Here is a 12,515-nt window from a genome sequence, read left to right as displayed (position 1 = left end):
CCTTAAAAAATAGGAAGAACTCATTAAGTGTAAGAGATGAGAGCATTCCATGAAAAGAGAAGATGAGGACGTTAGTGAGGGGCAGAGAAGATTCATGAGTCTGATTTGAACACATACAAATTAGAGAGTAATGGGGGGAAAAGACAAGAGGTTTTATGGCACCAGGTTTCAGACAGCTTCAAAGTCAGGCAGAGGACTTTATATTTCATATGATAAAAAACAAGCAACCAGAAAACTTAATAGGTCATTTAAAAAGCTCTAAGAATTCTAAATTAACTGTCCTGTTTTGCATTTAAGGAAAATAAGCCACAGAAAACTTATGTGATTTCCTCATAGTTAGGAACAGTATGGAATAGCCCCACTCATATAATGCTGCCACCTCTGGAGCACTTTGATGAAACAATTCATTCTTCAAGTACAGTGGGTAAATACTGCTGAGCTTGGCTGTTTGCCTAAGTTCTAAACAGAATTTGTATAGAGGGCATATTCTCTTGTGAGAGAAAAATCTCACACACATTCAAATATGAATTCTTTGGTTTTAAAATGACCATTTAAAAAATTTAGTATCAATTCCTTACCAAAAATATGCAACCAAAACTTTTGTATGAAACATATTGACAGTTTAAAAAAAAAAGGGGGGGGGGGGCTTCCCTGGTGGTGCAGTGGTTGAGAATCGGCCTGCCGATGCAGGGGACACGGGTTCGTGCCCTGGTCCAGGAAGATCCCACATGCCGCGGAGCGGCTGGGCCCGTGAGCCATGGCTGCTGAGCCTGAGCGTCAGGAACCTCTGCTCTGCAGCGGGAGAGGCCACAATGGTGAGAGGCCCGCCTACCACAAAAAAAAAAAAAAAAAGGTTCAAAACTGAACTCTCTATATTGATTGGGCATAAATTTTAACACTTTACCATCTTTCACAACCATGCTTAAAATAAGTATTTCCAGAAAGATAGTAGAGAACATACCCAATCTTCAGATTGAACTTAAAGAGCTTGTATGGTCCCATAAATCTGGAATTGATTGAACCAGTATATTAAGAAGACAAACCAGAAAGATGCAGTCAAATGCATCACTGAAAATGTTTTTTAAAGATTGAGAACCAGGTGTGTTGTGCATTATGACAGCACATCTGTGATTGCTTACCACTATAACTTACCCCAGTTTTATCACACAAGCGTAAAGTATGAAATGATCCAACAGCAAATAATTCTCCATCTGGAGCCCAGGCAACTGAGGTAATAGGATGCTCATGAGGTTGTGAACTGTACAGAGGGCGGCCGTAGCTATCCCATACCTACAAAAAGCAAATTTTAAAAATTCTTTTATAAGTCACCACGTTATTACAAACAAGTTTGTAGCTTCTAGTAAAGTATCAGGTAAAGATTTAGAAGTCATCACTTTATAATATTAGCAATTACATGTCTTTACTATCCAACAAGGCAAGGTGGGGGTAGGGAAGCTGTATTCCTGGAAACCTAAATATCTCCCCCAAAAATGTTATGGTATCATCATGATAATTTCAGATTTTACTAACTCTTTAATTAATCATAAAAACTACCCATTTTAGGGCTTCCCTGGTGGCGCAGTGGTTGAGAGTCTGCCTGCCGATGCAGGGGACACGGGTTCGTGCCCCGGTCCGGGAGGATCCCACATGCTGCGGAGCAGCTGGGCCTGTGAGCCATTGCCGCTGAGCCTCCGGGTCCGGAGCCTGTGCTCCGCAACAGGAGAGGCCACAACAGTGAGAGGCCCGCGTACCGCAAAAAAAAAAAAAAACTTAAATTGATTTAAAGAGTCACTAAAACTAGGAGTTGTTTTCATGTTGCTACTCATTAAATCAAATTCTATAGGTCAGGGACTTCCCTAGTGGTGCAGTGGATAAGACTGCACGTACTCAATGCAGGGGGCCCGGGTTTGATCCCTGGTCAGGGAACTAGATCCCACATGCGTGCTGCAACTAAGGAGCCTGCCTGCCACAACTAAGACCCCGCGTGACCAAATAAATATATTTTTTTTAATGGTTAAAATGGTAAATTAAAAAAAAATTCTATAGGTCAATGAAATAGGCCAAATTAGAAAGGCAACACTTCAAAATGCCACTGAAAATTATAAAATAACAATTTGCTAAATTATTAGAGTTAAAAGATATGGCTAAAGAGAAGGACTAAAAGAATACTCTTATATGCTAAATACTTTTCACCGAAATTTGATTCTTTCAACCAGGTGATAAATTCAAACATTATTCAAACATTACATACCTTATATTTACAGTCTTCGCCAGCAGATAAAATTAAATCATTGACTGAGTTCCAGTCTACTTTTAAAATAATGCCATCATGAGCTTTCCACTATGAGAAAAAAATAAGATATTTATTATAACTTCAAGAACATTGAAAAGTTTTTTAAATAAGAAAAGGCATTTTGCCTCTTTCTAATGATTCTTTTGTCCTCTTCTTGGAGAAGACTTCTATCTTCCTTTCATAACCATTATGCTGGTTTCATTTCCAATTTAAACTAATGAAAAGCACCTTGCACTATGACATCCACTATATAACTCACATCCTTATTAATTTCCTCAATTGCCTGGACTCCAGATGGAAAATCACTTGCTGTTGAACTATTCCAAGCTTGACATCTGTGTGATAATAATGGAATGAATATGTTATGTACTCCAAAACTTACTTGAATCCAAATTTTGCTCCCTTTGCACAGTTGATCCCATTACTGATACTGCCTTCATTCTTGTTTACTAATTCTTTTATTTTTTAAAAAAACTTCTACTACATGCACATCCTCTTTAGTACTCTCTTCATTCTCTTCTGTACATTCCCCTAAGCTTCATTCTCTTTACCTTCATGTCCCTGGAGTAGTCACTAACTACTCTGAGAAAATTCTGCTGCATTTACCATATAACAAAAGGTTTCCCACAGATATATACTCTACACATATATAGAATGCATACATATTTGTGTATATATCTAAGTCACCCAAAAATTGGCGATCTAGAAATTAAGCGTGGATGTCTTCTTGATCTTAAATATAATTTATGTGCTCATTTAGCTATTAACCACGCACATAATTAAAAGCCATTAATCTTTCACTAGGTTTAAGCAGAATAATATAACTGAAAAAGAATTAATTTTTCTTGAAGACTATAAGGTACATTTTAATGTCTGAACCAACTAACTTTGTTTCAAAGAGTGACTGATTTTAAGGGTTTTCCCTCTACAGAGCCTTCCCGGGAAAATCTATTATTCTTAATGTATACAGAAAAAAACATCAAATTAGGGTCAAATAAGCCCTAAGAATAAGCAATAATTCATAGCTTGTTTTATTCAAGATACATAAAAATACACTCTGTCAAAAACAAATGTTTTGGACTTCCCTGGTGGCGCAGTGGTTGAGAGTCCACCTGCCGATGCAGGGGACACGGGTTCGTGCCCCGGTCCGGAAAGATCCCACATGCCGCAGAGCAGCTGGGCCCGTGAGCCATGGCCACTAAGCCTGCGCATCCGGAGCCTGTGCTCCGCAACGGGAGAGGCCACAACAGTGAGAGGCCCATGTACCGCAAAAAAAAAAACCAAACAAACAAAAAAACAAATGTTTTGATAAAGCAATAATTTTCACAATTTACTGCTAAATTAATCCAATGTCCTAAAATAAACTGCAAAGACAAAAATAACAAAATATAGATATATAGAGATATACACGTGCAGAGATTCTCAAGAGTTTCATTTTAAAACTACAAAAATAAAATTTTCCATATTCAAAAGTTAGGAACAAAATATGGTTTAAATTTTCCTTATACTATAATTTAGAATATCAATTATATATTACATATATTCACATATTACATATAATGCATAGACATTTTTCAATTATTTCTTAATGTATTAGGCATTTTGTAAAATTCCTTTGAATCGTGAGCTCCTCACAGAAGGCAGGAACTATGTTCTGTTTCACTTTTAATACCTTACACCCCAGCATAGCGCCTAGGATATAGTAAGTATGCACTACATTCCCACTGAATGACTAAATAAACAGAAGTCTCCTCACTCTGAAACCAAGTTCTGGGTCTCTAGAAGAGTCCCTAAAGCTCTTAAGGGAAATGAAATATATACTTTTGAACTGTATTCTACAAGCAAGAATTAAATAAGCATTCTTTTTTGTGAATAATCCAAATGTGAGTATGTGTTTATGCCCGAGGAGAATTGCTGCAGCTTTAGTTTTCCAAAAGGAATAGAAGATTTGCACGAAGTTACTAATTATACTTTAACCCCTCTCCACTCTAGCTGAATTTTGGCAATGGATACTTTTCTTTCCCTTCACCACCTCCTGGGCCAAAGGTTTTACCGAGCCACAAAACGATAATTTATCAATGGTGATTTAAGCATCTTCCTGAGTTTCACTTACATATGCCTAATTACAGGTATCTTAACAAATCACATAACTATAAACTAAAAGATTCATCTGGCCTGCTTTTGCTGTATGATTTCAAAGCACATTTTCAGAATATAAGCGGTATTAGAAGGACTTTGACTAAAGGCAGTCAGAGCCAGTCCTCTTTCCTAGCTTATTCCTTTTCCCCAAATTCTTCTCTTTCTGTTGTTCCACAGTTCTTAGCAGAGTGTTCTGCATGTAGAAAAATGTAAATGCATGATGACTGTGTGGAATATGTATAGCATACTCTACATAGAAGTGATTAATATGGAATCTCAAAGCCATTTCTATATCCTTACTCTCCAAATTCTACATCTACTCACTGTTAAACCTAATGTTTCTTCTTAAAACACTTTTTATACCTGCTGTAGCCAGTCAATCCCCAGCACCAAATCCCTTACCCAGGACGTGGTCATTCTATACCTTTTAACTGGCCTCCATGGCTCTAATTTATTAAGGGCTGACTAAAAGGTAGAGATGATAGAACACCGCCGCAATATCAACAACAACTACTCTTCATTGTGTACACTCAATATTTTGATTATATGCACTGTCCCATGCACTTTGCAATTTAACTCATTTAATCCTCACAACATTCCTATCAAGTAGGTATTAGCATCACATCTAAGAGATGAGAACGCTGAGGCGCTAAGACATTTTATAACTTGCCTAAAGTCACATATAAGTAAGTGAACATTTGAACCCAGGTGACTAACTCCAAAGCCTGTAATCTTATTACCCACACTACACTGTGTCATTATCAAAATATGAAGAAAATGATTCTGCCTCTTTGCACTGAAATCAAACATCAAAATCCTGGATATAGGCTTAAAGGTTTTTCATTTATTTGTCCTCCCCTGACCTGTCTTAACTGCCACTATTGTTTTGCTTCCCTATAATTGGTAAAATTATATATACCCAATTGTTCTAAACATTACATTGACGCCCCCTCCACTCTAAAAATACTAAAAGAATTCTAGGGTCTTAGAGAAAGCTCAAGGGTACTGAACAAACAATGAGGAGGAAGACGCTAGAGGTGATGATAAAAAATACAGTCTAAACAACCTCTTAAAGTTTTATGATTTAGTCCTGTTTTGTCTCAAATCTATACATGTTAGGTTGACTCTGTTAAATTTAAAGATGGCTATTATGCCAAATCATGTGATAATTTAGTAACTCAGAACACATTTATGACTTACTGGTATAATGTGAGTTGGAAAAAGGGGGAAGTGAACCTCGTTGGAAACATAACCAGATATCCCCTTTTCTGTAACAAAGGCCGATAAAACCACACACTTAAGAGCTTCAACTATAACAAGACCACCCAGAAAAAAGGGACTCCTAAGAAAGTGACCTCTCACTTAGCAGTCTGGCAGACCCCAATAACAATTTACAAATGCCTGAGAAGTACCTGTAAAACTTTAGCATTTGGTTGAAGAGGTTTAATGATCAGCTGTTTGCCTGCTGTGTAAAGAACCTTTTCCGAATCAGGGCCCCATGCTACTGAATACACTGGTGTTCCTGTAAAAAGGAAAAGAAAAAAAACCTGATAAACTTAAATTATTATGCTTTATAAAAGGGAGATTGTTAGGAAAATCAAAAAAGCAATTTGGGGTGTCATTTCATTTCCTCATTCAATGGCCCATCCAAACTGCAGTATAAGCCTGATACTGAAACATAGACCAGGTTAAGATTGACTGTTGAAAATCTACTGTGAGCAACTGATAAACTATATTTTTTACTAATTTTGACCTTGCTGAGAAAATACGGAGCTTTTAGGACTTTGAGAGTGTGCTATGGAAAAACGTAAAATAAATATACTTCATTATGTTAAGATACAAAAAGGTATCAGAAAAGTCATGATTTATCATTTCCCATCATCAACTCTTGTGTAGTGGTTTGATATGATTTCAAATCCACTCGTTCACGAAAAAATGAAGTTGTTTTGATCTAAGAATGAAGTTGTTTTTATAAGGAAAGCTGTTTTGCTATAAGAGTGAAGGTGTTGTGTCAGGAGATCATCATGGACATCTGAGGCTGCTGATGAAGCACCCTGTAGCTCAGCTGCTGAGGGGCACCACTGGCGGCTGATCAATAAGAACAAATGAATAAGCAACTACGGTGACAGCAATGGTGAAAACACTGCAGCGGCCCCACCAAGATCATTCACCCGGTCAACACTTGAGTCTTCGTTCCCTAGCAGTGTGCTCCAGCGGCAACATTCGACTTTTGCTTTTGTGCCTTCAGCTTGTGGTTGACTAAGCCAACTCTCCTGAGAACCAACTGGTAAAAAGGTACACCTCAACTAAATTTGGACTTCTTTATTATCATTGGTTTGGAGAATATTTCTTTGTTGGCTTCTTAAGAGACATTATTCTGGGGACTTCCCTGGTGGTCCAGTGGGTAAGACTCCGTGCTCCCAATGCAAGGGGCCCGAGTTTGATCCCTGGTTGGGTAACTAGATCCCGCATTCATGCCGCAACTAAGAAGTCTGCATGCCGCAAATAAAAAAAGATCCTGCATGCTGCAACTAAGATCCAATGCAGCCAAAAATAAAATAAGTAAATTTATTTTTAAAAAAAGAGCTGTCATTTCACTGTACATGAATTATACTTCAATAAAAATGGGGAAAATTAAAAACAAATTATTTTTTAAATAAATAATGAATATCATATCAATTGAGAGCATTAAATTATCTGTGCTCCACTGTCTGGTCCAGTTACCTATTCATTAGAACCTGTTCATTAGGGAAGTGAATCAAGTTTATATAATTAATCTATGAAATATTAACCTATTTATATTTATAAAACAAAGCTTTTAAAAATTGTCTAGGATTCCTAAGTCAGACTATTGTAGCAGTTGACTTTATGTGAATGATTGAATAAATCTTTCAGTAATTTACATTCTCAGTAAAATGAAATCTGAATCTGAGGATTTACAAGCAATCAGTAAGATGTTTATTTAAATGGAAAACCCAACTGATGCTAATCAACAGGGAGTAATCAGTAATCAACAGGGAGTAAATTTCAGAAAGATAAATGCTGTGTTTAAGTGGCACCCTACTCCTTTAGTGCCATTTTTTTCCCAACCAGAATGTAATTCAACTGTGAGCAAGTCTTAATGGTTTACAGGACTTAGAAAGTCTGATTTAGACCTAGTCCAAAAAACTCCTGAAGCATTCCTTTCATGGTGTAGGTTAGATATTATATTGGGTCTAAACATCCTGTTCAGTCAGTGACATCTAGGATTGTCCTGTATCAAAGGAACCTACAGATGAGCAATGAGATGGCTGACCTCAGAGGGTACTTCTTCTAAACTTAGTAAGTATATTCTCTTGAAACATTCTCTGGGAGTAGCCAGGAGCTGACCTGGGCTTCAAAGTAAATCTCCAAATGAACAGAGTTCAAGTCTAATAAACTCCCCAGAAAATGTAAATCAAAATTTCAGATATTCCAAACATGATTCTTGGTGAGGACAGTAAGGGAATAATAGAGGAAAGCTTATTTGATACAGTGGTAGAATTATAGGTGCCTTCTTTATTTCCATTATTATAGTTGTAAGTATTGTGCAAAAAACGTAAATTTATGTATTTTAATTATAGACTATCACATCTTCATGAATACACTCAGTAAAATAACACTTTCCTGAGTGTATACAAAACTATGACAAACATCTACCCCCAAGGAAATAATTCAGTAAACACAGCTCCCATTGAGTTATACAGGATGTGACTCTAGTCTTTTAGTTGTGGTAAAAGGCATGGTTTGGGGTATAGGATGAGGAGTTAGGGACTCTTATGTCCTCTTTCACATTGAATTTGTGGCCCCATTAAGTCAACTGTGTCACCATTTCCTTGTTTATAAACCTTATAAATCTTCAGAATACTTATCTCTCCTGTTAGGACATGGAGATTATTCATTTCCTGCTTATAAAACAATTTTTTAAATAATAATGCTGTTAAAGAAACAGGTATAGTAATTTATAGAATAAAACGAAATAGGCTTATAGAGGAAAATTTAAGTAATTCTTTTGTTACAGCATGTGGTTTTTAACCACATTCCTTCAATCAAAAAACAAATATAGAGTTACTTATGATAAATAAGCAATCCTAAATAAGATCAATAGCTAAAGAAGTTCCAGCTTCCTAACCACCAATATTCAAAATGAATATAACGGACTTCCCTGGTGGCGCAGTGGTTAAGAATCCGCCTGCCAGTGCAGGGGACACAGGTTCGAACCCCGGTCCGGGAAGATCCCACATGCCGCGGAGCAAATAAGCCCATACGTCACAACTACTGAGCCTGTGCTCTAGAGCCCGTGAGTCATAACTACTGAGCCCGCACGCCACAACTACTGAGGCCCGCACACCTAGAGCCCATGCTCCACAACAAGAGAAGCCACCGCAATGAGAAGCCCATGCACCACAACGAAGAATAGCCCCCACTCACCACAACTAGAGAAAGCCTGAGCAGCAATGAAGACCCAATGCGGCCAAAAATAATCAATCAATCAATAAATGAATGAATGAATGAATAAATGAATATAACATCAAGAACTAAGAAAACTCTTCCTTATATTCATTCTTTATATTTATAATAAAATGTTAAGTGTGAAACTCCTGTATATATGTTTTTATCGCTATACAACTTCTGATTTGGGTGATTCTGGAGAAGGCCATATTGAAAGTGGATGAATTAGCTTCACAGAGAAAATGATTTCTATTATAAAAAATCCATCTCACTAGCATTTGAAACAAATCTTTAATATTTAAAATGTTTTTAAAAAACGTATTTATTAAAGCACTGAATTACTCCCAATGCTACACTTCACTTTGCAAAGTCAGTATGGAAATAATAATATAGCCTTTACAACAAAAACTTTAGCAAATTATATGATAAGATGTTATTAATTTCTTTATTAACAAAAATGGACAAAAAACAAAAGTAGTTTTATAATAATTAATTTGTTTTTTATATTGGGAATTTTTATTTATGCTCCATTTAAGACACTCAAAAAGACCTTGTTTTTCTGACTTTGTACACTAAGATCATGTGACCTTTTTGACATTTTTTAAGAAACCACATGCACCTGGGGTTGTGTTAAATGTCAGACCCTTATCTCTCTGTAAAACAAATTATCTAAATTCTTTCAACTTGTTGAAGGCATTTTAAACCACAGAAAAGGAGACAAAAATGTATTTCAATTGTTTTAAGGAAGTACATGGTCAAATATACCATGTTTTTCACATTCATACTAAAAGGTATCCCCTAAAAAATGTTGTTTTTGCATGCTTTTAAGAATGATTTTGAAACAAACTCTCACTATTACAATGAAGCATTAGCTACCTTTGCCTTGAGTGCAGTATAGGTCTACATCTTGTGAGTATAAGTAAAGAACTTAGAGCAGAGTTTGGCACTCTATAAGCACGACCTGTTAGCTACTACCACTACTACTTTGTAATGCAATAAGCAACCATTTGTTATTGTGTTGTGCATGGGAGTAAACACTCAAGTATTTTGGTTGTCAAATCATTAAGAATTCCAAAACAAAGAATTATTTCCCTTTCATTCTATTTGTAGGGACATGTATTAACAAATAAGTAATATCGAGTGGGATTTATTCCTCAAAAAAACAACTTTTTGGTTGTGTATGTCACTGGGTCAATACAGAGAAAAAAGCTGAAATGAAGGCATTTGTTTCTTTAGTTTCTAGCCTCAGTCACCTCTCCCTTGGGGATCTCAACTTCCTCCATAGCTTCACCTTTCACCTTTCTGTAACTGACACACAATAATATTTCAGCCTTTACCTCTGAGCTCTAACACATTTCCACTTGCCCCAAAGACATGCCAGAACTTCAAACTCTACATATTCATATATCATCCCTCCACACATATCCCCTCACTTCTTCCTCTGAATTCTTCACCTCTTACAGGATTATCCATTCCTCTTGGCCACTGAGAACTATTCACTTTTTTCAACTACCCTCATCACTGACTCTGTTCAAGCCTTACTGCACAATAGCATAAAACATTTCAGTAACCTCCATACCAGCGACCCCAATTTAACCTCTATCTCTTCTAATTTATCCTACATATTACTGCTAAGGTAATCTTCCTAAAAAGGCAGACTTTATCTCTTCTCTCCTGCTCATTTTTTTAAAAGATTTTATATGCTTATAGAATAAACTCCAACCCCCTTCATTTAGCATCTGCGAATATCAGTGTCTTGGTCCCTCTGGCAGTACCATCCCTCACAGAGCCTACACTCTGGTAGGCCAGAGCCTACCCCTGGCCCAAGGGGGTTTCTCACCTGACTTCCACGCCTCACGCCATTCTGCCTCTGTGCCTCTGATCATCTAATTTCTTCCATAGCTCCACTTCATTGCCAACAAGCTCATTTATTTATCCTACCTAATTTCTTTATCCTTCGAAGCCTAATTAAAAGATGCTGCAGTATTTGCCAGGAAGCCTTTCTGATACTTTCTCTCCCCACAAAGCATTCATTTCTGCTTTCCTGTCCTCCCACAATGCCTTAAAGAAACGAGTACATTCTGCCTTGTGTTACAGTTATTTATATTTCCTTTACCAAATTCATTATAAACAGGTTCCATGTTTTGTCATCTCCTTCTTCTATTTGAATATAGTATAAGGGAAATGTCCTTAAAGGTTTGCAGTATTACTCTCTTCAATTTTAACCTATAATTAAAATATACAATGTAACACAAGATAGGGCTTCATTATAATTATCCTCGGCTTACACATTATTTTTCTCTAATAAGGAAAAATAATTCCTGATAGGCACCAGTAAGAATAGTTTTTAAACAAAGTCAAATTCCACCCCCTGCCCCACCCCCACCCCCCAAAAAAAGCAAGATTAATGCTTTTTCTGTATTGGAAGAGAAGGTGATGACCATGACTTTTCTATCTTTATATCTGCCTCCAATCATCAAGAAATGAATTTGGGAATTTTTCTACTCATCAAGGAAAAAGTACAATTAACATAAACATGTAGTAAAAATCACAGGACGCTTTCAACATTGTTTACATAATTCTGAGTCTTACAGTAATTCAGGCTTACGTTATTTCATTTTTGTGCCAAAATTTACAGTTTTTCTCCTCAAAGAAGCCAGGAGTCCCCGACCTCTACCTCCCTTGGTCTTTTTACTTGAACCTTTAGCATTTAGCTCTCAGTAGGTCAGATTTATAATCACCCTTGAAACTTGTAGCCTATAATATATCAAACCTTATAAATAACTAGGGATTTTTCCTTCAGGGTTAATGTGATTATAACTTAACTTCTCTAATGATTTTTCCCAGAGATAAAACAGGCGAAGTCTATCTATGCCTTATTAGGAAAGTGTGGGTGGCAGCAATGATCAAAAATTCAAAAATTAGGGACTTCGCTAGTGGCACAGTGGTTAAGAATCCGCCTGCCAATGCCGGGGACACGGGTTCGAGCCCTGGTCCAGGAAGATCCCACATGCTGTGGAGCAACAAAGGTCATGCACCACAACTATTGAGCCTGCGCTCTAGAGCCCGCGGGCCACAACTACTGGGTCCATGTGCCACAACTATTGATGCCCGCGCGCCTAGAGCCCGTGATCCACAACAAGAGAAGCCACCACAATGAGAAGCCTGCACACCACAACAAAGAGTAGCCTCCACACCCTGCAACTAGAGAAAGCCCGTGTGTAGCAACAAAGACCCAACACAACCAAAAATTAATTAATTTTAAAAAATTCAAAAATTAAAAGCATAGTTCTATAGTGAATTTATAATTCTTAATCTAGAAAAAGATATCAGATTATTCAGTTGAAATACCAGTAAGTTAACTAAAATAAAATCTACCTAATTTAGTTTTGTTCATTAATCTCATAATTAACATAAACCTTGAGTGAGAAGAATAAGATTCAAATAGGATAAAAATGATCAGCAGTTTCACAGCCATTTGATGTCAAGGAAATTACAGCTATTTGGAATGTTGATGTAAAATACCATTACATGATCCAATGAATACATAATAAAATTACCTATCTTATAAGACATAATATGTACTTTAGCTTTTAAGAAAATCCTATTTATC

The 12,515-nt window shown here is 36.7% G+C and overlaps 1 protein-coding gene across 8 annotated transcripts in view; it reads right to left on the bottom strand.

Moving 5' to 3' along the window:
- IFT80 (intraflagellar transport 80) overlaps window positions 1–12,515 on the bottom strand; it is a 107,814-nt gene that overhangs the window by 65,555 nt on the left and 29,744 nt on the right. For 7 of the 8 annotated variants that reach the window (XM_027112969.1, XM_027113013.1, XM_027112975.1 and 4 more), the window contains 3 exons: window positions 5,845–5,954; window positions 2,252–2,341; window positions 1,153–1,290 (listed from right to left, as the gene is read on the bottom strand). In XM_027112969.1, the coding sequence (XP_026968770.1) occupies window positions 1,153–1,290; window positions 2,252–2,341; window positions 5,845–5,954 (338 nt within the window). The remainder of the gene's footprint in view (window positions 1–1,152; window positions 1,291–2,251; window positions 2,342–5,844; window positions 5,955–12,515) is intronic. The other variant, XM_027113004.1, reaches the window with a different exon arrangement.

This window comes from Aethalodelphis obliquidens, unplaced genomic scaffold (assembly GCF_003676395.1).
Source record: "Aethalodelphis obliquidens isolate GAN/ISIS:26980383/991018 unplaced genomic scaffold, ASM367639v1 scaffold1, whole genome shotgun sequence".
NCBI classification, from domain to species: Eukaryota; Metazoa; Chordata; class Mammalia; order Artiodactyla; family Delphinidae; genus Aethalodelphis; species Aethalodelphis obliquidens.
The sequence above is the reverse complement of the archived record's forward strand: the minus strand, read 5'-3'. Positions and strand labels throughout refer to the sequence as shown.